The 27674-nt window shown below is 34.3% G+C and overlaps 2 protein-coding genes across 7 annotated transcripts in view; both read left to right on the plus strand.

The window, feature by feature from the left end:
• The first annotated feature begins 345 nt into the window (after nucleotides 1-345).
• On the plus strand, nucleotides 346-12773 carry tcp11l1 (t-complex 11, testis-specific-like 1). 5 transcript variants are annotated; one of them, NM_001014301.2, is made up of 10 exons: nucleotides 346-485; nucleotides 898-1051; nucleotides 1506-1638; nucleotides 2522-2642; nucleotides 3088-3308; nucleotides 5113-5249; nucleotides 5414-5589; nucleotides 8161-8342; nucleotides 8960-9132; nucleotides 11559-12768. In NM_001014301.2, exons 2-10 carry the CDS (start codon nucleotides 904-906, stop codon nucleotides 11774-11776), a joined length of 1509 nt encoding a protein of 502 aa, NP_001014323.1. In that variant the 5' UTR covers nucleotides 346-485; nucleotides 898-903; the 3' UTR covers nucleotides 11777-12768. The 5 variants fall into 5 exon arrangements, with proteins under 5 accessions (NP_001014323.1, XP_073798157.1, XP_073798158.1 ...); XM_073942056.1 differs by having other exon boundaries at nucleotides 356-801; nucleotides 11559-12773; XM_073942057.1 differs by having other exon boundaries at nucleotides 356-801; nucleotides 901-1051; nucleotides 11559-12773.
• Nucleotides 12774-14219: 1446 nt separating this feature from the next.
• hipk3a (homeodomain interacting protein kinase 3a) overlaps nucleotides 14220-27674 on the plus strand; it is a 64430-nt gene continuing 50975 nt past the window's right edge. Inside the window, exons 1-2 of one of the 2 annotated variants that reach the window (NM_001144047.1) lie at nucleotides 14220-14584; nucleotides 19472-20678. In NM_001144047.1, the coding sequence (NP_001137519.1) occupies nucleotides 19474-20678 (1205 nt within the window). In that variant the 5' untranslated portion in view covers nucleotides 14220-14584; nucleotides 19472-19473. The remainder of the gene's footprint in view (nucleotides 14585-19471; nucleotides 20679-27674) is intronic. The other variant, XM_021470504.3, reaches the window with a different exon arrangement.

Consider the following 27674-nt stretch of genomic DNA (forward strand, 5'->3'; position numbering starts at 1 on the left):
AATGATTGAAATAAGTAAATTCATGTGATAATAAATGAATAAAATCACAACTATAATGAGAAGAATCGTTTAAATTAAATCGTTTCCCCAGCAATAATGACTCGGTCTTTATCCAATAAACTTAATTGATGTCTTTTCTTACATTTTAGGATCGCATAAAGAAATATAAACCCATTTATATTTTCATTATTATTAACCATTTTTAACATTTCTTCCTCTTCGAAGCACATGCGCCAGAGGGCGGAAGTCTTGATTTAATGGGAAATGTAGTTCTTTATCCCAATAACACTGCTCCAGTCCGTTTCAAAATAACAACTAAAAAACTACAAAAAATCGTCCTGAACCGAACTTCCGTAAATACACGCATCAGGTTGTATGGATTCATCCAGAACAAAACATCCAGGCTGCTATTAGATTATATGTGGAGAATAACAGCTGCGTGAAAATTAATATTAGTCGGGCGCTCGGAGCTTTTATTAATCCAGGTAAAATATACAAAGAAAAATATCGTTTGTGCTGTTTCGGCTAAATTAATTACCGGATGTTGCGGACAGATGCGACTGAGCATCAGAGATTTTAGTAATGATATCAGACTGTTTGCTATTGTCACATCACAGTAAACTAAATCAACATAGAATCGCTAGCGAGTAAATCAAATATATACATGAATGTGTGGCTGTGAATAATGAACGATGTGGGTACTGGGTACTGTCTTTAAAACAACTCTAGGCTTTTCCTTTTGCTTTATTAAAAAACAAAACAACCTCACACTCAGCTTGCTGTCACCAGAAAGACTTCAGTGTGAGCATTTTAGTGTGGGACTGAACAAGAGCAGCTGATGCTTTTGTCTGTGAACAAAAAAATCTAAATAGTCATTTTGGGATTCTTTGTTTTTAGCAGAAGATGCCCAAGGAATCTGACAATTCCCCAAAAGAGGAGCAGAGCAAGACTGACAAGGATGGGATAGAAAACACTGTGGAATCATCAGGAGAAATGATCCGGAAGAGGATCAGAAGAAATACTCCCAGTCCTCACAGACTCACCCCTCAATGTAAGAAGAAAACATGTTTATTAACTGAAGGGGCAGTCTATGCTAAATTTAACATTTGCCATTAATATACAGCCAAGATATAGACCATTTTGAGGGAATTTATTCCTTCATGCTGTCCCAACACAAATTGGTTGAGTGGAACCTGTCTTTTTTTTATTATAATTTTTTTTACAGTGTTAGATCTCAGTATATCATCAGGAGCCACAAATATTAATTTTGTGGTGGCTGTTTGTGTATTTTTGACTCTCAAAGTGAAGGTAGCCATTGACATAGATTTTGGGAATGAAAAATCTTCATTAATGTTCTCCAGAATATAAATGATCACCTACAGTTTATATAAAATGGAGAGAGGGTGTCAATTAACAGCAATTTTCATTTATTTAGGTGGTAAATGTCTCTCTAAAAAAGGTGAATTCTAGTTTAACGTTTTAATGTTAAATTCATACCCTTACAGCCAGCCCACCCAGATTCGTGTCAGTGGAAGAGCTGTTGGAAACGGCCAAAGGAGTCACTAATATGGCACTGGCTCATGAGATCGTGATGAACAGTGCTTTTCAAGTCAAACCTTTTGAGCCAGAAGAGGGAAGGTGATAGATTTTCTCAATTTTTTTCATGATAACATAACAATGATCTGAGTGGTCTAAACTTCTATTTGAAATATGAATGTAACAAAGTGTGTTCGAAAACTTTTACAATATTTTTTTGTTCTGTGCAGTTATTCTTTTTGCATGCAAATTGCTGTTTTACATACAGATGATTGCAAAATTATTAGTCCTCCTGGGAAATTGTAATTCTTCTAATATATATCCCATGTTTAACAGGCATTTTTCACACTATTTCAAGTAATATTGTTTTGCTAGGGTATTATTATGATTATTTATTTTAGTTTGGCTGGAATAAATGCATTTAATTTATATATATATATATATATATATATATATATATATATATATATATATATATATATATATATATATATATATATAYAYATATATATATATATATATATATATACAYATATATATATATATATATATATATATATATATATATATATATATATATATATATATATATATAYAYATATATATATATATATATATATATATATATATATATATATATATATATATATATATATATGTATATAAGGTCAATATCTCTAGTCCCTTAAGAAATTAGATTGGCTACAGAACAAATTGGCACAGCACTGTTGTAATGACTTTCCTAATTAAGCTAACTTGCCTACTTAACCTAATAAACCTAGTTATGCCTTTAAATTTCACTTTAAATCGCTGAATATTAGTATCTTGTAAAATATTATGTTGTCATTATTTGCTAAGACAAAATCAGCTAGTTATTAGACATTAGTGTGTGACAAGTTAGACAAGTGTGTTGGAAATTTCACAGGAAGGCTAATCATTGTGTCTTGGCTATTAATATTTGAACGTACTGTTCCTGTATACTCAGTTTGGCAAAAAGGGTGAAAGAATTGATGCACAAAGCATTCTGGGATTGCCTTGAGTCACAGCTGAATGAGGACCCACCTCAGTATGGCCATGCTATAACACTTGTGGGTGAAATTAAAGAGGTAAGTACAGAATCCAAGACTACTCGTTATTATTTGGCTTAATAAGCATATCAATTAAATTCATGCAAAATATTGAAAAAAAAATACAACCAACAAAATTTCAAATAATCTTTCCATTTTTTTGCTGCTTGATTTTTTTATTTTTATTGTATTTAATATATTTCTATAACATATAAGTTTGGCTGTACTAGTTTTTGGAGCTTTATCATAAGTTGCTTTGTTAGATAAGCACCAGATTTGACTTCAGTACCGACTAATGTAATGTACGTATATGCACAAATATAATATTTTATAACTTCCTATTAAAATATGAATTTAAAAGATTTGTGAGGGTTGTACTTATACATGCTGAGCACTGTATGTTTATGAATTCTCTTAATATACTTAAACAAAATGACCAAGCAAAAACCAACTGTAATTCCTTGTTTTTTTTCTATTCTTTCAGACCCTGTTGTCTTTTCTGTTGCCAGGCCAGAGCCGTCTCAGAGGGCAAATTGAAGAGGCTCTGGACCTCTCTCTGATCCAGCAGCAGGCTGAAAACAGAGCTCTGGACATCAGTAAAATAGCCCAGTTCATAATTGACATGATGGGCACTTTCTGCGCACCCTGCCGTGATGAAGACATCAGACAGCTGCGGGAAATCACTGACATCGTGCCCCTTTTTAAGTAAGTCACTTAAAGGGACAGTTCAGACAAAAGGGGAAATTTGATATTAAATTACTCACTCTCCAAATTGTGCAGCAAATATATTACTTTGATTTCCAGTAGAACTTTACATTTTTAGCTCAAACAATAGTTCTTTATCCCATTGATGGGCTGAGGCTGAAAGGGTATCCGCTGCGTAAAACATATGCTTGAAAAGTTGGTGGTTCATTCTGCTGTGGCAACCCCTGATTGAAAATGGGACTAAGCTGAAAAGAAAATGAATGAATAGTACATAGTAGTTTAATAAAATGCTTGTCAACAGTAACCTGCACTTTAAACAAAAGTAACACACGCAGCTTGGATAGGACAGAATCAGACTTTTTTCTGTATTTTTGCACAGAATTGTGTAAATAATCTAAAGATTTGTTTGTATTTTCAGGTTGCCTTTTTTAATTTGTCAAGGGTCAGCAGATGAAAATTAGCCCTTGTGGCTAACTCTGGCTTATTTACTGTTTTACTGTTGATTAATGAGCATTGTCCCAGTTAAATAAAATAAAAGCTAAAATATATAACAAAAGTAAAATGCTATATATATATATATATATATATATATATATATATATATATATATATTTTTTTTTTTAATAGAAATATAAAAATTATTTTATATTTTATATTATTTTATGTATATATATATATATATATATATATATATATATATATATATATATATATATATATATATATATATATATATATATATATATATATACATAAAATAATATAAAATAAAGTGAAATATAAAATAAAATATAAAACAAAGTAAAATCAAAACTAAAATATATAATGAAATATACAATATATAAATATATTTATAAAATATAAAATAAAATTTTAAATAAAATAAAATAACATTAAATAAAATAACATATAATATAATATAAAATTAAATATATAATAAAATAAAAATTATAATTTAGGTAGAATAATTTTGAGTATAAGAGCTGAAAACCTAACATAAAATAATAAATTAAAAAGTATTACTTTTTTATTACTCTTTACTTTTTGTTACTTTTTTAAAGTTAACAATGGCAATCCAATTTAAACCACTTGTTTGATAAACAAGTACAGTAGCTGTCACATGTAAGACATAATGTTGATTTAAAAATTGTCTTCCACATAAATCATCTAAACATTTGCATATTACTCAATAATATTATTGAGATTATTATTAAAGCTGATTTAATAATAGGCTCAAAAATCTCTAGAAATCATAAAACTCTGTCACTTTATTTTATTACAGTTATTACTTCATTCAATGAATATCAGTCTAGAAAATAAAATAGTTTTTTTATCCGTAGATCTTAGTACACTATGTAACTACAAAAAAGGGGGAAGTTTTAAATGGAAAAATCATTGGAAGTATTTGCCCATTTTGAGTGCAATGCTAATGGTCTGATCCGATTCAATGATCTATGCTAAGCTAAGCTAAAAGTGCTCCTGACAGATGCAGTGATCAGCTGAATAACCACAAAATGCTAAAACTCATCTGTTTACCTCTAGGAGAGACGTAAAATGAGCCTATTTCGATTTCGTTTCATTTCTGTGTTCCTTTAATGGTTCAACAAGGACCAAATATTCAGCAAAAAGTATTGTATGTTCTACTGAAGAAAATAAAAAAGGTCACCCAGATCTTGGAAGGCCTGAGGATGAGTAAAATTAACAAAATAGATTCATTTTTGGGTGACCTACCTTTTAAACAGATCAAGGTGAAGGTGATATGAATTCAACTTCTAAAATCATTCGAATCTGTACACGTCTGCAGGTCTATATTTGCAGTGCTTGACAAAATGAAGATCGACATGGCCAACTTTGCTGTGAGCAGCCTGCGTCCTCACCTTTTACAGCAGTCGGTGGAATATGAGCGCAAGAAGTTTCAGGAGTTCCTTGAAAAACAACCTAGTAAGGAAAATCTGTCGCTTTTATTGAGTAGTTATTTAAAAAAAAAGAAAAACAATAAATGTTATGTCATTCAAGCGTAACATTAGATTTTTTAAAAAGCCTAAATAAGCTTCTTGAACTTTAATGCTAATCTCTTTAATTCAGTTATGTATTCGTGTTTGCAGATGCTTTGGATTTGACTAAGAAATGGCTCCAGGACACGGCAGATTATGTAACTGGTGGAGAAATGGATGGTGGAGCAACATGCACAGCAAATTCTGCCCAGCTTGCCCTTACTGTACATAATCATGCCTTTTTACGCTTGTTAAAAAGGGACCATGATGCTGATCCTTTCCCTGAGGTAATGTGTTATTAGTGATTGAGGTCGTACTGATTTATTCATTAAAAATATAAAATGCAATTTCTGCACAATACATTAGTTTTATAAGGAGGATGTTTTTAATGTTTTAGAGAAAATAATATTTTGATATGGTTTGAGGGGGGCGACGCAGTGCCACAGTGGGTAGTGCTATCGCCTCAAGGCAAGAAGGCTGATGGTTCGAGTCTCGGCTGGGTCAGTTGGCATTTCTGTGTGGAGTTTGTATGTTCTCCCTGTGTTTGCGTGGATTTCCTCCGGGTGATCCGGTTTCCCTCATAGTCCAAAGACATGTGGTACAGGTGAATTGGGTAGGCTAAATTGTCTGTAGTGTACGAGTGTGGATGAGTGTGTTTGCGGTGTTTTCCAGAGATGGGTTGCAGCTGGAAGGGCATCTGCTGCGTAAAACATATGCTGGATAAGTTGGCAGTTCATTCCACTGTGGAAACCCCAGTTAAATAAAGAGACTAAGCTGAAAAGAAAATGAATGAATGAATGTTTTGAGGGCTTGATAGTCAAGCTGTACGGATGATCCAACTGGAGTCATAACAGGGAATTTGAACAATTCATTTTATTTGTTCAAAAACTCTGCTTATTCTTTAATTAAAAGGTTTGAGTTTAAAATAATAATAATACACCAGCATGGGAGCATTAAACTGATAAAAGTGAATACGTAGAACATAAACAACCCTTTTCAACATTGAACATCATAAGAAATGTTTCAAAAGCATTAATCTGCATCAATTACAGATGGATCATGTGTAACCAATACAGATGGATCAATAGTAAATTATGAGTAATTTAGGGTTTCTGCAGGGTCCTAAAATGTCTTTAATCTTAAAATCCAAATATCAGAGCTTAAAAGGTCTTAAATCTACTGAAATATTGTGTTGTAGCTCTTAAATCTTTTTTAAACGGGTCTTAAGTTTCCTTTGTTCATGTATTGATACCAAATCTGACCAAAACCCATACAATCACCAACAATTCATTCATTTTCTTTTTGGCTTAGTCCCTTTATTAGTGTGGCGTTGCCACAGCGGTATGAACCACCAATGTATCAAGCATATGTTTTACGCAGCGGATACCTTTCTGGCCGCAACCCATTACTGGGAAACACTCATTAACAGACACTCTCACACTATGGTCAATTTTAGCATACCCAATTCACCTGTACCACATGTCTTTGGACTTGTGGGGGAAACCAGAGCATCACGCGAACACTGGGAGAACATGCAAACTCCACACAGAAATGCCAACTGACCCAGCCGAGGCTCAAACCAGCGACCTACTTGCTGTGAAGAGAACGTGCTGCCCAATGTGCCACTGCGTCTCCCACCACCAGTTCATCTCAAGAAAACTTCAAACTTTATATTTAAAAATGTCATTTTTATTCTATTTATCATAATGGTTTAATTATTTTCCTTATAATAAATTGTTCAAAAGTTCTCCATCTATTTACTTTTGAAGACACCGACCAGGACAGATTGTTTTGTAAAGATTCAGTTTATGGTAGTTTTTAAAACTTTTAAATCATTTGTTAATTTTTTTAATTTTAAAGAAAGTTTATGTTAAGGAAAGAAAGTGTATTTCAACATTTTGCTAAGTAATATATAAAAAAATTATATTAATGTATTATTGTATTATTAAATGTATTAAATTATAATATTTTTTTGGTTGGGCAAATGAAAATATTTTCCATCTGGGCCATTTGAAAAATTCCTTAGCCTTTGGTCCTTTATGAGTCTAAAATGTCATTCATCAAGGTCTTTAAAAATGTCTTTAAAAAGTCTTAAATTTAACTCTGTGAAACCTGCAGAAACCCTGGAATTACAATAGTAATTACAATATAACAAATAAAATTTAAAAAGAAAATAATAAAATAATATTTAAAAAGAGTTTTTAAGGTGCTTTATTCATATTTTATTAAACTTTATTAAAATTACTGTTTGCCATTTTTATCGATAATCGCTGTAGAAAACAAAATTGTAAAAAGATCAAACTTACCTTACTTAAAAATATATTTCAAAATATTATTTTAATGATGTGAATTTAATTTATAAATACATTATTATTTATTTTATATTATACATTATATTATTATTTATATGTATGTACATACAATTTTATACATTTTATTTATTTGTGTATAATTGTTTAGTTTTAAATAATATGCTAATAATGAGCAAAAGTATTATTATATTGATCATAAACGTTTATATTATTCATAACTTGTTATTTATATGTATGCATATTTTTTATGAAATTATGGCTAAAATGTGCTCGCATATTTAAAGGTGTATAGAAAATGTGGTGTAGTGACATTTATGAGTCGTTAACATATTTTTTTTAAACAAGGGTTTAAAATAATCTTCAAAATGAAATTAAACCAACTTACAAAACACAGTTACAAGAATCGAACAACCTGCCATTAGTTTTCAAAAATCAAACAACCTGCCACTGTTTAATTATAAACACTGTAATTTCATCTTTGACCCCAAAATGTCTGGCTGTTGTTTTATCCTTTTCCTCTGTTTTCTCCCTTCTGTGGTTGCCCAGACTCTTCTCATGGATCAGGGCAGATTTCAGGAGATGCAGCAGGAGTTGGAACAGCTGGCACTGGTGGCATCAGTCCTGCTCATCGTGTATAATGGTGCAGGAGAAGCCATTTCTGGACTCCCGGGCCTCATGGAAAGACTGAAGAAAACCATTAAGATTCTTTTAGCAGAGATGCACACACCGTAAGTATACACAGTTGACGTCAGAATTATTAGCCCCCCTTTGAATTCATTTTCTTTTTTTAAATATTTCCTAAATGATGTTTATCAGTGCAAGGAATTTTCATAGTATGTCTAATAATATTTTTTTTTCCTCATGAAAGTCTTATTTGTTTTATTTTGGCTAGAATAAAAGCATTTTTTTAATAAAATATTTTAAGGTCAAAATTATTAGCCCCTTTAAGCTATAGTCTACAAGACAAACCGTCATTATACAATAACTTGCCTGATTACCCTATCCTGCCTAGTAAACATAATTAACCAAGTTAAGCCTTTAAATGTTACTTTAAGCTGTAAAGAAGTGTCTTGAAAAATATCTAGTCAAATTTTATTTACTGTCATCATGGCAAAGATAAAATAAACCAGTTATTAGAAATGAGTTAATTAAACTATTATGTTTAGAAATGTAGAAAAAAATCTTCTCCCTGTTAAACAGAAATTGGGGAAAAAATAAACAGGGTGGCTAATAATTCAGGGGGTTTAATACTGACTTCAACTGTACATAGCCCTTTATTAAAGTGTTTTTTTTCTAATGCCTCACATCTTTATAGAAAAAAAAACCTTGTACTTTTCTCCCCTAGGTCCTTCAAAGAAGATGAAACCTTTTCTGTTGTAGCAGAGAAATTGTGTTTGGAGCTCAGAGGATGCTTGTCTCAGCATGGCTTTTCCCCCTTTTCCTCAGACAGAGAGAACACTCTAAAAGGACAAATTGTAGCAGCAAAATCTGCAGACAACCCCATCCGCAAGGTCATTGGTAGGTAAACCCATTCATGGCTTAAAGTGAAGGAATGGGAAAAAACAATTCTATGTATTGTGATTGTCTTTTCAGTGACTTTAAACATTTCTGAGTCAACTCTGAGTTTCTTTTGGCGTGCTTTTACATATTGTCCCATACCAATCATGTTAAAGAGGACCTAATTTGCATAAATACAGTATGTAAGGATAAAGAGTATAAGTAGCGTGTTCACTTATTTAACTGAAGAAATAAAACTTAGGCTGTGTCCCAAATCGTCCTTATACTCTTGAATAGTGCACTATTTGAGGAAGCAGTCATTTGTAGTGGTGTCCAAAGACATAGTGGGCACTCAATGAAGTGTACGTAATCAATCCCACAATGTACTGCAACAACGAGTGTATACAACCGGTGTTTACTCAATGGCTAGAAAATACCCAAATAATTCAAAGCAAATGAATTTACATTTCTGCCGCAAAAAATCTCTTTGTTCATGCCGCTCGATGACACACAAGCGTACCGTGTACAGCATCATGGGTAATATAGTCTTCATAAATTCTGCAAGTAAACGCAATTTCTTTGTAAAGTTTACCGTAAGTGTGTTTTTTTTTTAATTTAGAGTTTTATTACATACATTTCCAGATTTACTTACACATGTATGGTACACAGAGCTTTTTACATCGGATATACAAACAGATGTAACATGAGACTCAAGCATAGAAGAAAAGCAAAGTAAATGAATTAGTAAATTACCAATACGCAAGTCAAAGATAGTATGAGAATATGATATTAAACTACCATGATAATAAATAAACAAACTTGTACATGCATTCAAACTGAACTCTGATAATACTAATTGGTTTATTTTTAGTTACTAATCCGGATATGTATTTATTACTTAGCCCAAATTTGTGCTGAAGTATTTAAACTTTGCTTTTTTTACAGTGTAGATAAAACTGTTCTTCGTACTATTACTTTATATTATCTATAGATTTTACTCTCTATAGAGTGAACAATAAAAGGAATTGTTACAGTGCATCCGGAAAGTATTCATAGAGCTTCACTTTTTCCACATTTTTTTATGTTACAGCCTTATTCCAAAATGGATTAACTTCATTTATTTCCTCAAAATTCTACACACAAAACCCCATAATGACAATGTGAAAAAAGAGTTTTTGAAATTGTTACAAATTTATTAAAAATAAAAAAGCTGAAAAATCAGATGTACGTAAGTATTCACAGCCTTTGCTCAATACTTTGTTGATGCACCTTTGGCAGCAATTACAGCCTCAAGTCTTTTTGAATATGATGCCACAAGCTTGGCACATCTGTCTTTGGTAATTTTTGCCCATTCCCCTTTGCAGTACCTTTAAGCTCTATCAGGTTGGATGGAAAGTGACGGTGTACTGCCATTTTTAAATCTCTCCAGAGATGCTCAATAGGATTTACTTCCAGGCCCTGGCTGGGCCACTCAAGGACATTTACCGAGTTGTTGTGAAGCCACTCCATTGATATTTTGGCGGTGTGTTTTGGGTCATTGTCCTGCTGGAAGATAAACCGTCGCCCCAGTCTGAGGTCAAGAGCACTCTGAAGCAGGTTTTCATTTAGGATATCTCTGTTCATTGCTGCATTCATCATTCCCTCTGTCCTGACTGTTCTTCCAGTTCCTGCTGCTAAAAAACATCTTCATGCTTCACTGTAGGGATGGTATTAGCTTGGTGATTATCGGTGCCTGTTTTTTCCCAAATGTAACGCCTGGCATTCACTCGTAAGAGTTCAATTTCAGTCTCATTAGACCAGAAAATTTTGTTTCTTATGGTCTAAGAGTCCTTCAGATGCCTTTTGGCAAATTCCAGGAAGGCACTGGCTTCCATCTGGCCACTCTACAGGCCTGATTGGTGAGTTGCTGCACAGATTGTTGTTCTTCTGGAAGATTCTCCTCTCTCCACAAAAGAACACTGGAGCTCAGACAGAGTGATCATCGGGTTATTGATTACCTCCCTAACTAAGGCCCTTCTCCCCCGATCACTCAGCTTAGATGGCTGGCCAGTTCTAGGAAGAGTCCTGAAGGTCACAAATATCTTCCACTTACGGATGATGGAGGCCACTATGCTCATTGGAACTTTGAGCAGAAGGTTATTTTTCTGTAACCTTCCCCAGCCTTGTGCCTCGACAATCCTGTCTCATAGGTCTACAGACAATTCCTTTGTCTTCATGCTTGGTTTGTGCTTTGACATGTACTGTCAACCTTGGGACCTTATATAGTAAGCATAATTTAAAACAAAAACACTTAATTATGCTATTTTCACTATTAGTAACTTGAGGCTTTGAAGATTTTTACTCCTAATGAATTGTGTATGAAAACCCAAATAGCAGTAAGCATCTTATTTTGAAGTATTTATAATCTAAAACTCTGCTTTTTTTTCCTTTTCTTTTTTTCCGATTAGACTCCCGAATCCAGACGTACCTTCTTGGTTTCCTAGAGTTGAGCGCCAACCGGACTGTCCCAGCTCTTCCTGGAGGCCTGACCCCCATCAGCAAAGAGTTAGAGGAGATTGCTGTTAAACTGGGACGCTTGATAACCTTTAACAAGCTAGTTTACTCTCCGTTCTATCAGAAAATCCTCCAAGACATTCTGAAGCAAGAGGGAAGTTTAGATGGGTAAACGAAAAACCTGTAACACGTTGAGGTAAAGTTGGTTTTATAATCGCACAGTTCCTTCATTGTTTACCATGGTACTCTATATATTCAGTCTGAAATCGCTTGTAAGTATGACTTCAAAACAGCATTAGCACTATTTATTTGACTGCAAACAGTGTTGTACTTTGATAGTCATCGGCTGCTAATATGATTTCCCTATTTATAACACTTTTCTGAAATGATATTATTAAGGAGACAGTCCAAATGTGCGAATATAAAACCCACTTTACCTCAATTCGTAACACTCACCGCTAGTTGTCCTGGCTTTCACATTCTGTAGCTATTTACCGATTATAGTGTCTATGAAATGGCTAATTAACACATATAAACTCATATGCTAGCACTAAACTATATGTAACGACTAAGATATCTGACCTCATTAAATGACATTGTATATCAGGGACTATTTATGAATGTATCGAGGCTTTTTGAATTGCCTAAAGCTTTAGGCTAAGACTGATAACTGTTCGAATAGAGTGCTGAAATGTAATTGAGGAGAACATTAATGCATATATAAATATAAAGGATTTACTTCCACATTTTTTGAGCAGTTGCTAGTATCTTGACCCCCTCCACAGGTTCATCCAGCTCTTTTAGACGGGTGTGAGGGAAAGATGTACAGCATTTGACTGGTGCCTTAGTTTGTGAAGTGCCACCAATATTTCTCTTTATTATTACGTTTTAACCTGCTGATTATTCTTACCATATTGTTCCAATGGTGATGAGACATCTGGAGCACATCTGAAGAACTAACTCTTGGTTTTAGTTTGTTACTGTTTCTATCACTGAGCATGTTTTACAGAAGACACTTTCACCTCACAAGCAAATGTGTTTCCCAGACAAACCCAGCTGCACTTCTTTTGTTCTGCTATCGTGTTTTATCAGTGCAGTATTACCAATGGTTCTTTTTAAAGGAATGCTGACTGTCAATAAAAATGTGAGGTGTGTAGAAAAAGAGAAAATAAGTGGGTTTGGATTTACTTTATGTAGCATTTTGACGTGGCGTTTTTATTGTATTTTTATAGATTTTATATTTATTACATAGAATTTTATTGTTTTAGAATAGGTTTATTCAATAAATATTATTATAATATTTATTTAATTTAGGCATTTGAAGAATATTCTGCAAAACACTGCTTTTAGGAGATATAAAATATTTTGTTACACATAAATGATAATTTTCTGTTTTTGTTAGGGATGTCCCGATCAGGTTTTTTTTGCCCTTGAGTTCAAGTCAGAGTCATTTGATTTTGAGTATCTACCGAAACCCGATCCAATACTAATAGAATGCATAAAAAAAAGAAAAATCTAATATAAAAACAAATAGCACCTCAACTTAAAATACACAGCAGGCAATCCCAGGTTTACATATTTCACAGTTTGCTAAGGCTATCAGGTGATCGAAACCCTAGTTTTTGTTATTAATTTCTGTGGTAATATTAGATGAGTTTATAAAAGTTACAAATTAAGTAAAGTCAAAAACACTTTTAATATAGTAGAAAATTGGTTTGCAATAAAAAATTATTTATAATAAGTTAAATATAATTATAAACTTTTGTTTGTTATAATAGCTTTATTACACTGCACACCACTTTAAGGTTTATCAAAATATTAAATCTAGTAAATGTTTACAAATTACATACTCATAATTTAATTAACATTGTATATAAATTATTGTTTTCTATTATTTTATTATATATATATATATATATATATATATATATATATATATATATATCTCACACACACACACAGCCGGTCAAAAGTTTTTTTTTTTCATGTTTTTTTTTTTTTTTTTTTATTCTGGTCATCATTTATTAAATGTTACAAAAAATTAAATGGTTAAATATTAGTATAGTATAAATACATTTAACTTATACCTACTGCTTACTTTATATAGATTTAAATTAAAATATTACTTCAGTCATTCTTAGTTTTATTACTAAAACCAATATATATATATATATATATATATATATATATATATATATATATATATATATATATATCAGAGTGATCTCTAAGACTGGAGTAATGAAGCTAAAATCACATAAAAAGAAAAAAATATAATCTTAAGCATTCTAGAAGTGTCTTGAAATATATCTAGTCAAATATTATTTACTGTCATCATTTCCCTGATTAATAAAGGGACTAAGACAAAAATAAAATGAAGAAATTGTATTATTACATTAAACAAAATACATGCTATTTCAAAACCATATAATATTTGATATTATTTATTTAGACACGTGTGGTCACCGTTCAGATCCCACCAGACGAGGGCCACTGTGTACCAAATCTACGTCCTACTCCCGTCATCAGCGTCTTTTGTGCATTACCTCTCCAGTCCTGTAAACGCCAGTAAGAGCTCCAGCATAGCTCTGCTTCCCCGCGTGCGAAGAAGAAACAACGCGAGCGCGTTCTCGAGCGCTCAGCTGAGAAAAAGCTCGGGCGAGTTGAGCTGACAGAGTTTGTCCGAAACCGTCAAGAGGAAACAAACCAGCGGGGACTAAAACGTCCTCGAAATGACAACAAAAACCTTCTCCGACCGACACGGATATCCTTAACTACAAGCTGGACTGCATTCGGTCCCCGTGAATGGCTTAGCAGGCGAGTTATGCGCAGTTGAAAATGAGGGAGCTTGTGTTTTTTTCTCCCTCGTCGTCCAGCGAGAGGACAAGATGGCAGCGCGTCGAGCATGCAGCGGGTGCGAATTAAAGCCCAACATGTTCACTAAACACCCGCAGAACGACCACAGTTGCTGTCTGTGAAGGTAAGGAAGACCTTGACGAATTTAGGAGTCATAAATACGCGTATGATAGTCAAAAGAGGAGGAAATAAATCAAGCTCGACTTCGGAGGAGCGATCGCGAGCTTCGTAGTTGTGGCGAAAAAAAGTTGCCACGCCACACCAAAAACTTGGTAGCAGTGTTTTGTATGGTGTTTCTGTTGCTGTCGGGATTGTGGTTTTATTTTAGAGGGGTAAGTTTCACGAGTTTAAGCCTTAAATGTTCGCGAGGACTTTCTGGTCACCAGCCAAACCAATAATGTTTAACGTTACCTAAATCGTCCTGGTTAAAAGCATGACGTAAAGAAGTTCGGTTGATGCACTTTAGCCGTTCAATATAAGGATTGTTAGTGGTGCTGGTTTAAATGATAGGTTTTATACAAGTTATATATATAAATTGTAGGTTTTAAATGAAAGTTTGCTCTATAAATTTGTTCTTTCATGGTGTAAACGAGTGACATGTTGCTCAATGTTTCTAACATGCTCAGGCCTGGTAATCTGTTAGCAGATGACTTCTCTTTTCTTATGTAGATTGATATTATTGCTGATTAGACTCAGCAGAAGTTGCATCTAAACTTAAAGTAGTTTATGTACTGTCTATTCGTTAGAGGATATTATTTATTTTTGTTTTAGTTTGTTTTACTATTTATTTCTTAACGGTACTTGTTTTTTTGGTATTTATTTGTCACATCCCTGTACTCAAGTTTTCTACATTGAATCCTGGATTAATTGGAATTAAGGAAAATTCCAGAACTGAAATTGTATATACAATTTTCATCCTGGTGTACAGTTTTAAAATGTTTTACTGGTTTGAAGTTGTTTTCAGTGCAGTTTGTACATGGATTAAAACAAAAAATTGAAAGTATTTTATTAATGTTTGTGATTTGCAGCTAATCTATACATCACTAGACACTCAATTATTTAACAAACAATATTGTGTCTTGCGATTAATTGAAAAGCAATCGAAATCGGCATTCAGAACCTTAATCGATTAAATTTGTCTATGTCAATTTTTTTAATTTCTTTCCCTGTCATGTGTGGAGTCGAGGCTTTGCAGCCACATCTGATCTCTGGTCAAGTAGGACGATGGACTTATTCTTAAACCTTATTTTGGTTTACATTGACAGTGATTGGAAGCTGTGCCAGAGATGTCTTGAGACTGCATATTTTCCATTAAATGAAAATTGTTATTTACATTAAAATATTTGTGTACAGAAGATGCACAGTTTAAAATATTATTTACAGTTATTTTATTTAGAAGATTTACTGTTTATTTTCTGCTTCTTAATATGATAAACATTGAAAATAATTAAATTTATTTCCAGAAGTGAAAGTAATTTATTTACATTTTTTAAATGACAAAAGTTTGTTTTAGCCTATGTGTGTTTTAATTTCAGTTGTTCAACGTTGGTATTCAGTAAATAATCATAATTAGTAGATAGTGTGTGTTAGGCATAAATTTCTGATGATATGATAACATTGGATAAAAATACTACATTATCATGGTATTGTGCATACTGCTTTAAAATAAGTTTAAACATCTGAGTAAAACAAAAAACAAAAAAACTTTTGGTTCTTGAACAATTTATTTTAAGAAACATTTATAATGTTTTTGGAACAGTAAACATGTCAAGCTAAATAGTTAAAATAAATCATTGATTTCTGCTGTCTTCATTAGTTCCAAAAACAAAGGTTTCTTTAGAGAAAAAAAAAAGAAAACTTGCATATACCTCGGGAACGACATAACAGAACATTTTAGGGGGATTAAAACCTTGACTTTTTAAACCGCGACAAACCTTGAAACCGGTTATTGTTCCATGCCAAGTGTGTGTTTCCTTCAATTATTGTAAAATCAATTAATGTACCTTTCAAAAATCTTTCACTTGTAATTTACTGTACAAAACTTGTCAGTAAACTTTGAGGACATTAAAATAAAATAAATAAAATAATCGTTCAATAATTGTAATCGAGTTAAAATGTTCAAATAATTAAGCTTTTGATTTTAGGCCAAATTGCCCAGCCCTATTAAGTTTGTTTACACTTCTTTTTTTTTATTATTTATTTGGAACCGGTTAAAATAATTATAAAACATTAGACATTTGCTAAACACCACTGAAAAAGAACCTCATTTGTAAAACAAAATAAATAATAAACGTTTTTTAAACTTATTGAATTGGTAGCATTTATTCATATATTTACGACATGGTTTAAGACAGTGTCATGGTTTGCTCTGGTTCATTAAATATTAACAGATACAGAGGTTACATTTTAACAAGTTAATAATGATACATTCTTGAATCTGTTTTTATAATTAGTTTACTAATGTTAACAAATAGAGCTTTATCATAAAATGTTGTCATTGCATTGTGCTTGTATACTAAAAGAAGTGTAATGATGAATAACATATTTTATGTCATAGATTGAAGGTTCCTCATTGTTATCACTATCACTTTCCATCACTGGGAAAATTTGTGCCTGTCATTTCAGTAAAGTTTACTTCCCAATCGTTTCCTGCCATTAAATGTTTATAGCCGAAGCAGTTGCAGAATCAACAGGTGTTTTCCCTGTGCCGTCTCTCACCTAACCCCATTAGGTCTTGACATAAGAAAAGGTCAGTTGCCACCTGTTTATAGCAGAAGGCAGTTGCATTCGAAAACAGTAGAGAGACCTGAAACCCAACACCTTGGCCGGTGCCTCCCTGCTACTGGGGGGATTACTCCCCTCTTAGACAGACCTCATAAAAACACTCCTCCAGATGGGACTGTCCTTTTAAAGCTGTTGAGTTGACTATCTGATTTCATACTCTAAACCTTGTGGTGTTTACATTTTGCTATGTTAGAACAAATGAATGAGGCCTTTTATTACAGCGGAAACCACCAGATATGCATTCCCCAAGAAGCAACGTGACGTTTTTCATCCTTTTTATGTTTTATTATTACCTCAATATGCAATCCTGCCTTGTCTGCCAGAGCGTTAGCTGGCTTAAAAGTGTACAAGAGAGTTAGTCTGTGGGTGTGTTGTAGAGCCACACCTGTCCTCGTGTCTGAACTTGTGCCATATGTTGTGCCAGTATAAGTAGTCTGTCTCCCATGAAACTAAGACGGCTAATCCTCATTGGTAAAATTGTCTGTCTGTAGTTGCTAACATATCATCACGCATGTTAGTGGTGTATGTTTAATATCAGAGTAGAATCAGAATGCTAATTTATTTCATCATGGTGATTTTATTTAAATGAATAAATGCATGCAAATCATATCACTGTGTGTCACACGTAAACAGCTTGTGATATTATTAGTGTTTCAGGTTTATAGTAAATGCTGCTTCACATGGTCACATTTGTACGGAACCCCGGAAGGGACGTAGAGGGGGAGAAAAAAAATGGGTGGGTGAAAAAAAAATAATGGGTGAAAGAAAAAAAATGGGTGGGAGGAAAATATATATTTCTAAGTTTTTTGCGTTCTCTCGCAAAGTTTTGCGTTCCCTCGCAAAGATGTTTTGCGTTATCTCGCAAAGATGTTTTGCGTTCCCTCGCAAAGTTGTTTTGCGTTCCCTCGCAAAGATGTTTGCAAACACTTCCTGTTCACTGCACTCACGTAAACCCTCCCGTTTTTGCCGAAATTCTCCCGTATTTTACCATTCTATCCCACTTTCTTTACATTACTGTGCGTATGCTACCTATATGAACCAGTGAATGCATGTATAAGCGCTGACTGACAGACGCGCTTCGTACAATAAACTGATCCCAGATCAGCGTGTGTACACGCCATTTACAGAGGAGCGGGTGTATGTTTAAACAGACAAATACACTGAATAATATGAAACATCTCCGTCCTGCATGTTTTATTTTAAACAGCTTATTTTCTCTTAAATGAGCACAAACAGTTTCTAAAGTAATGGACTGCTTTCATTATAGATCTGTGCATTCTTACAGAGACACCTCTGTTATCAAACTAAACAAAACATGAGATTCATTTGCTGCGCACTTGTTTGATAACAGAAGTGTCCCTTTAAATGGCGCGTACAGACGCTGATCTGGGATCAGTTTATTGTACGAAGCGCGTCTGTCAGTCAGCGCTTAAACATGCATTCACTGGTTCAGAGGTTGCAAAGTGAAAGGCGACAATCAGCGCACAGTAATGTAAAGAAAGTGGGATAAAATGGTAAAATATGGGAGAATTTCAGCAAAAACGGGAGGGTTTACGTGAGTGAAGTCAACAGGAAGTGTTTGTGGAGAAACAGTTTTGCGAGGGAACGCAAAACATCTTTGCGAGATAACGCAAAACATCTTTGCGAGGGAACGCAAAACTTTGCGAGAGAACGCAAAAACTTAGAAATATATATTTTCCTCCCACCCATTTTTTTCTTTCACCCATTATTTTTTTTTTCACCCAGCCAATTTTTTTCTCCTCCACTACGTCCCTTCCGGGGTTCCGTACATTTGCTTTTATTGTTGATTGTTCAGCATTTAAATCAAATAAACTATAGCACAACTAGCCAAAACAGTAATTTTACATTTTTACTCATTATAGTCATTAAGTAATTATAGTAACAATGTTTTATTTTACTGCAAAATTCTTAAAATAATATTTTGTCTGTTGTTTATTATTTTAAAAAAATGTTAAAACTGACAGTTCACAGTGCTTCATAAGGTTTATACGTTTTTCTCGTAAAGAGCTTGTGGTATTTTTCTTGTTGTTGCTTAAGATGTTTTCATGTAATTCATTGAACAAACCGTTTTGCATATTTTTAACCTTCTGATATAAACGGAGGTTTTTTTTTAAAGAGGATGATGACTGTAAAAAAATGTAATCAGCATCTGTGAAAGGATGACTAATGCAGCCTAACAATTTTCTTTTCCCTCTGTCCATTATAGGTATGGCCTCACAGGTTACGGTCTGCCCACCACATGTTTATCAACCCCAGACAAGTGCCTTTTGCAGAGCGAAGAAAATTGATCCCAGCAGCTGTGTTTACCATGAGAAGATCCCTCGCACTTATGTGGTCGGTGTGAATCTAGGCATTGCGCACCCTACAGATATTATACCTTTATTGAGATTTGAGGCTTTGACTAGTGAGAAACCCTGCCCTGCTCGGAATTTCTCAAAACAGACTGAATCAGCTCCACAGGAGCTCCTCAGAAGGGCTTCTTCGCCATACAATCGTGTGGCGTCGGAGGGCAAACTTCAGTATTTCTCTAAAGCAGAGGTTGGAGTTGAAGAAAAAAGTGGAGACAGTGGCCAAAACAGCCAAGGTAGTAGTAGAAGCAGTGGAGGTGCTCCAGAAGGGGTGAGGAGAAAGGAAAGGAGCGGTGGCTTGAATTCAGACGAGGGAACCCAAAAATGTGGGTTTAAATGCAAAGGACAGGAGATTGAAAATAGCAAGAGCATCATGCAGATAGTAGAGGAGCATTCGACTCTACCTGCCATGTTGCCAACAAATGTTGGGAGCACAACTGCGGTAGGCGTTGCCCCGCCCGAGCAAAAGGGAACCGGGACAGGAGCTGTGAACGGCACAGGCGATGGTGACTATCAGTTGGTCCAACATGAAGTGTTGTGCTCCATGAAGCACACCTATGAAGTGCTGGAGTTCTTGGGACGTGGTACATTTGGTCAGGTGGTCAAATGTTGGAAACGAGGCACAAATGAGATTGTGGCAGTAAAGATATTAAAGAACCACCCCTCGTATGCCCGCCAGGGTCAAATAGAGGTCAGCATCTTGGCCAGACTAAGTGGGGAGAATGCAGAGGAGCATAACCTGGTTCGGGCTTTCGAGTGTTTCCAGCACAGAAGTCACACTTGTCTGGTTTTTGAGATGTTGGAGCAGAACCTGTACGACTTTCTCAAGCAAAACAAGTTCAGTCCGTTGCCACTGAAGGTTATTAGGCCTGTGCTGCAACAGGTGGCCACTGCACTGAAGAAGCTCAAGAGTTTGGGCCTGATCCATGCAGATCTTAAACCGGAGAACATTATGCTGGTAGATCCCGTCAGACAGCCCTTCCGTGTGAAAGTCATTGACTTTGGCTCTGCCAGCCACGTCTCCAAAGCTGTATGTTCAACATACCTTCAGTCTCGCTATTACAGGTAAGAGTTTATTTATTTTACATTTGCATTAATGTTGACTATTGGTTGTCAGCTCTGTCTAATCATTAACAGACACATCTTTCAGCTGGGGTTTGTATTCATTAATTATAAAGATATAATTTGTGGTGTCTGTTTTGAGGAAGTGGAAATGAGGATGGTTTACTTTAGCCACACTTCCTGCCAGGACAATTATGTAATGTCTTCTATAGCTTTTGTCAGAGTTTGGTGCCAAGCCTTCTTTGTTTGCTTGAGTCTGTTCTAACCTACCTTGGAGCTGCACCTATGCTTAGTTTATGTAACTCCACAAAAACTCATGACGCACAAAATTTGATATTAACCAATAGTTTGGTTGCATCTCTGTGTGTAATTCCTCTAATAGGGACCGTTCTGACCATGATGGCAGTACTTTGTGTCTGTATGTGGTTGGCAGATCTTTAGGAAGAATGTGGTTGCTTAAGTAAATTATGGGACGTGGAAGGACTCTTAAATTAGAACATTCCACATGTTCGTGCTTTAGGTTATATGTAATGCTTTGTTTGTTTGTTTGTTTTTTCTCCTTTAAAACCATTTCTCCCTCTGAACACATCAAACTCTCCTTCTGGACACATCACCAAATGTTGTTCGCCCAAAAATGAAGACTCATTGGCTTAGCTTCATGTTTTTCTAAATATATATGTGTGGAAACAATGTAACATGTTATTTTTCTACAATATACATTGTATTTTCTGTATTTCATTTCAAATAATCATGCAGGTGTAATTGTAATATTACTGTGCGTTCACACCAAAGGCGGCGAGAGCATCAAAGTTGGCTCTGGTTAGTTACGTTCCCAAATAAAATCAAGCTTTCTAGCATAGAATTGTTGTTGATCTAATTTATTAACTATAGCAGTTCAAGTTGTTATGTGTGGTGTGGCTTTGCTTCACTTACTCAATATAGGTCCATGTCTGAAATATTCTAAAGCAGCAATGCTGTTTTGTTGTGTCGTTATAGTTAGCGTGAGATTCCCACTTTTTTTTTTAGGTAAAATTAAGCATTAATATACATCAACTCGCCAGTATTTTTTTAATGGATGTCGCTGTTTGAAAACATTGTAAATAATTGAAAATCTAGCAATCGCAATAATCAAACCCCTGGGAATAACTGTGTTCAGAACCAGAGTTCACAGCACTGTGAACTATAGAGTTGACTTGATTTCAACTCTTTTTGACGCCCACACTGGTGAAGATGCCCCATGCCGCTGCTCGACACTCATCAATGCCAGCTCCCAATGAAAATGAATAACTTCCGGCTTATAACACACAGTTATAATACAGGAGAGTTCCCAGGAAATTAAAGCTTAGAAAATCATCTTTAACTTTCTAAGGAAGTCACCAATGTCATCCTTGATTTACCTGAGGGTAGGGCTGAGGGTAACGATCATGAGCTCTGGATGTTTTTAATCTGCGACGCAGTGGCACAGTAGGTAGTGCTGTCGCCTCACAGCAAGAAGGTCGCTGGTTGAAACTCGGCTAGCGTTTCTGTGTTTGCATGTTCTCCCTGCGTTCGCATGGGTTTCCTCCGGGTGCTCCGGTTTCCCCCGGAAACATCAGAAATATCCAACAACAGGAATCTATGATTTTGTTGATTATTAGAGATTCACCGAATGTTTGGCCGCTGAAAATTATTGGCCGAAAATAGGTCATTCTGTGTCACCCAGCATTGTTAATCGCACTCGTTTCACTTTCCTGCCAAAAGTTTACTTTCCCTCCAGCAGTATTTGCCTTTAGTCATTGTTGGGATACTCTTTTAAAAGTGGAAGCATTAAAAACTTATGGCAAAATAATTATCTTTATCGTTTAATATAGAAATGAATGATCAATATAGCATTTTTGCTCTACCTGAGGGTGAGCAAATGAACAGCAATTAGTTCACTAATCTGTTAAATAAGAAAATGCTTTCTTTTTGCAACAACATGAGAGTAATGGTTGTATATTTATTTATTTTATTTGTTTATTTATTTATTTATTTTTTTGGTGCACTTTAAGACTCTGAAGTCTGGACGTCTTAAAGTTATACAAATATGTTTCGTACATAATGTAAACGCAGCGCAGAGCACAGTCTGTCTTTGGGAACGTGCTCTGTTTGTGGGGAAGCTATCAGCGTGCAAGATAAAGAGGAACTAGATTAAATAGGCCATTTGAGCTCTTTGTACTTTGGCACTGCCACAGGTTGATGCCTGCAAATGTATAAACTCACGCCTCATGCAGGTGGCACATGTGAATGTGTTGCTTTGCATGGGAATGAGAGATGCATTGTGGGATGCGTCTGTTTGCTAGTGCTGTGAAGAAGTGTGATAACAGATGTTTTTATAGAAGGTTATGAATAACCATTCACTCTCGCTTGTGTTTTTCTTTTTCTGACAATCCGTACGTCACTCTTATGCATAGTTTACTTGTTAAATCATTGCTGAAGTACTGAATAATTCTAATGAATAACATGTTCTTAATGTGCAATTTTCTTTTTGAATGGTTTGCTGTTTTAAATAATTAGTCAAGCCACACTTGTGTTAACATCTGTTTATTGTGCTTTTGCTTTATCAAGTGTGCATTCTGTGCTAAAGAAACATTTGAAATGCTTATTAAGGCTGCACGATATATCATTTTGGCATTGATATGTTTGTGCGGCAATGTGTGTCTGCAAAAGTCACATCGCAGGATATGCAACATTGGGATTATTCCCAAAAAGGAAATTATAAATGTATAATAATATATAATTGGGATTATAATTGATCAACAATCGAGTATACATGAGATTGTGGAATCATTGCAATGTAGGGTTGTGCGTTTTAGGAAAAAATTTTTTTTATTATATATAAATATATTTTTTTAAAATAATTTTTTATTATTAACTTGATTATTTTTATTTTTTTCATTATTATTATTATTATTATTATTATTTATATTAAAATCGCAATTGTGATTTGATTTGCGATTTTAATTTTGTAGTCAAGCTTCAGCTCAATATTTTGAATTGTAGCTTCTCACTGCTAATAGTATAAACAGTAGTGAGTAATGACTCGAGTTATTTCCATATAATCAACATGCTGCTTTTCATTAATATGGATTTGTTTGTTAATGCTTCTGAAGTGGCAGACGCCATCATCCCACTTGTCTGCGCTTTTCTTGTTTGTTTTATTGTGAGCGTTCAGCGTAGTTCAGTTGCGCAATTCTGATTGGGCAGAATGAAAGCGTGTTCACTCAATTAGCTATTAAGACTGTCAAACAGATGGCAGTCACGCGTTTGCTCTGGGTGGGGGAAATTATATAATGCATATATATTTCCTATTGCAGCCTCTTGCGATCAGCTCATCTCAACGTTTCAAATTGCAATTGCATTTCGATTAATCGCACAGCCCTATTGCAATGTATAACCGTAATGTATCCAGAACAGAGTGAAACTTTATCATTTACATGTGTTTTAGAGGCATTTCAAGAAAATGTAAAGCATTCGGGTACAATAACGTAAAACATTTGTAACTTTAATTATAATGTAGACACATTTTATAATTTATTAATAGCGCTGGTGTTATTTTACATTACTAAATTCCTGTATCTGAATACTGTTTGACTCTTCAAAAAATGATAAAGAACTGTTTATTTACTTTTTCTTTGGTCTATTGTAATTATTCTTGCAATTTTATCTTTTATACACGATTTACACCACTACTAAATATATCCAACCAATCTAAATTGATTTTTCTAAATTTTCAAACCATCTGGTGAAAATGTTTTCATATCGCAGCAAAACAAAATATCGCAATGTCAGATTTTTCCAATATCGTGTAACCCTAGTACTTGCGGTCACTTTTTTCCAAGCTTTTTTGGTTAAACCCCAAACTTGAACAATTGCTGTACCTTTGCATGCTGTGTTTTTGATAAAAGCCCCATGCTGTGTATAGGCCTACATTTGTGGCTTTTAAAACATCCAAAAGTGGGGGCAAAAGGGCAACATGTGCTTCTGTTTTCCATTTGTCCCCTATTTCTGTTGACATGATCGATGTCGTAAGAATCCATAGCCTGTTCCCAGCGCAGATCTGGCTCACCTAAATTTAGGGCGGATCTCGTTGCGTTCATAGTCACTGTGGTATGTGAGGTTGTCATGACAAGTATTTACTTTACATACTCTGAGCAGGCTGCGTTGAGCACGTACCATGTGCCAGGAAGTGACAGTTTTACAGGTGTTGTCAAATAGCAGAACTATTTATTTTCTTATTTCAAACACTTTTAGAACTGTCTGAGTCTTGTATGTTTGTCACTTTTAAAACACATTACCTCATGATATGTTGAGCTGAGCCTTTTAATAATTTAGCCTTGAACAGAGTGTTTTTGTGTCATGATGCAATACTTGTTTTCAGACATTTTTTTTTCTTCTTCTACTTCTTCCTTGGTTCATAAGAAGTTAGCTTAGTATATAAACTTAAACTTATAATAAAGTTTTTTTTTTTTCCCTCTTTTTTCTTGGGATTAGGTTGAGTAATTTTTGAACTGTGTATTCTGTTAATAATGAATAAGGGTTGCCCCAAAATAAAGTTTTAGTCTTCGACTGAACCTAAAAATATGAGCTGGAAGAAAGGCTGTGCTGCACTGGCCATCAGTGTTTGGTGTTATGGTTTCACCCTCTCTCCAGCTGTAGTCACTGCTAGGCATGGGACGATAACCAGTTTAAAAGTTTACCACAGTTTGGAAAAGTCAAGGTTTTAAAACCGCAAAAATTGTCCGTTATACCAATCCTAAGGTATATGTAAAATGTATTTCTTTATATTTTTTACATGTTAAAGCACCATCCACATCAAAAGCTATTGACCTTATTCTAAAATGCGGAAGTGCGCCTGTTTTCGCGGTTGTCTTAGAACTTCCGATTCATTCGCTTATGGGAAAAATGACTAGGATTAATAAACGGCAGAAAACGGTCAAACTACTTGCTCTACAAACAAATGTTTGCATGACTATACAGACCAAGTAGAATAATATAACAAGAAAATATCAAATTGCAACATCAATTTGACAACATTGACAAATTGCAACATCAACATCTCGTCGGCGGAGAATAAGGTCAATTGGTCAGCACACAATTCAGCAAACATTTGAAAAACAAATTGCTTATGCACCAACATTCAAGCATGCTATGAACCTAAACACTGCAGTATTGTGTTCAATCGGGAAAAACTTGTTTTTTACTCAGACATTTAATAAGAACATATTGGAGCAGTGGTCACAATACTGTGAAACCACGATATTTTAACCCAAGGTTATCATACCGTCCGAATGTTATACCAGCCCATGCTAGTCGCTGCTCTATGAAACGCATTCGTTTCAATGGCTTGGACTGAGCTAGAGCTGTGGAGCACAATTCTAATTTGTGGGATTTCACATAGGGACTGTCATCAGTTTGCATTAAATTAATGTTTAATGTTTCATTATGTTTAATGATACAATTATGGAAAACATTAACCATTCAGCTTCACAGAAAACTCTGCTACTGAGAGTTTCAACCAGATTCTTTTTTCTTTTTCTTATTCACCATAAAGCAAGCTGCATGACTGAATCGATTCAGTCTGAAGGCATGGGCCGGTATAAGATTCTGACGGTATGATAACCTTGGACATAAATTTCACGGTATCACGCTATTGAGGTTACTGCTCTAAAATATATTCTTTTTAAATATCTGGGTAAAAAACAAAACCTTTCCCCCTTTGAACACATTATATTTTAATTTGGGAAACTAATATTTTAGAACAGTAAACATGTCAGGCTAAATAATTCAAATGAATTATTGACTTCAGCTGTCTTCATTTGTTTCAATAACACTGATTTCTTTGCAATTTAAAACAGCATCTTTGGATATATTTACTGCTAAAGATACTGTTGTCATAAAAAAATGTAAATAAAAAAAAATTCTCACTTGTACCATTACAAACGTTATAGCAGAAAATTTTGAAGGTTCTAAAACCTTGACTTTTCCAAACCATGGTATACTTTGAACACTATTATCGTTCCATGCCTACTCCCTACACTCTCAAAATACGTATTTTTTTCTGTAATGTTCAAATGTATTATTTCTGTAAAAAGTTCAAATGTTTATTTATTTTTATATTTCTCAGTGATGCATGATATTGTAATTCTTTTCACCTGTTAAAGCCATTAAATCACCTTTTGTCTTCTGTGGTTTGCACACACGTCTTTGCTTTTAAATGAAAGTTTGTACAGATATTCGGTTTGCAGTTTTATGTGGTCTTTAGTAGGCTTGGGCGGTATCCAAATTTTTGTCAAACCTCCTCCCTATTTTACCCCGTTATTACATAGTGCATAAAAAAAAAAAAAAATGACGTTAGGCTCAGACAGCGTCACTAAACTGTTGGCTTGTGCCTAAACCATTCAGAAACGGAATACCGTATATGCGAAATTGGGTTTGTGGTCAACGTTTTATAACAGTATAACAGTATTGAAACGGACACCGTTGTTATTTTTAGATCCCGGGGCATACCATATTACCGTATTACCACCCAAGCCTAGTCTGTATTTTGTAGCATTAGTCTTTATTTCGGTAAAAACAGTAATTTACTCATTTGGTATTCTAGCATCAACTTTTGCTTTTGACAATGTTCTTCATGGTCTGTGCATGAAATAGATATAAAGTAATTGATGTATGTCCAATTAAACATAATTGTTAAAAAAGGTGTTTTTAAGTTGTTTCCGGTGTCCACGGGGTCTTAAGTCTTAAAATATCTTAAATTTCAAAAACAAAATTTTAGGCCTTAAAGTCTTAAATTCACTGAAATATTGTGTTGTAGGTCTTAAATAATTTTAAACAAGTCTTAATTTGCCTATGTCCAAGTAAAAATACCCAATCATGCTGACACGTATCAATCTCAAAACTTGAAGTAACAGGGCCATTAGAAAAAATCTTTAATGTTTAGCCCTGTATAAATTTCATTTATAAGGGTCTTAAAGTCTT

This window comes from Danio rerio, chromosome 25, assembly GCF_049306965.1.
Source record: "Danio rerio strain Tuebingen ecotype United States chromosome 25, GRCz12tu, whole genome shotgun sequence".
Classification (NCBI taxonomy): Eukaryota; Metazoa; Chordata; class Actinopteri; order Cypriniformes; family Danionidae; genus Danio; species Danio rerio.

Bases quoted from the DNA above. Each gene is read 5' to 3' on its own strand.
- tcp11l1 (NM_001014301.2), top strand. From the start codon at position 904: ATGCCCAAGGAATCTGACAATTCCCCAAAAGAGGAGCAGAGCAAGACT. The intron at 1,052-1,505 runs GTAAGAAGAAAA...ATACCCTTACAG, and splicing joins TCACAGACTCACCCCTCAAT to CCAGCCCACCCAGATTCGTG. The intron at 9,133-11,558 runs GTAGGTAAACCC...TTTTCCGATTAG, and splicing joins CCCCATCCGCAAGGTCATTG to ACTCCCGAATCCAGACGTAC.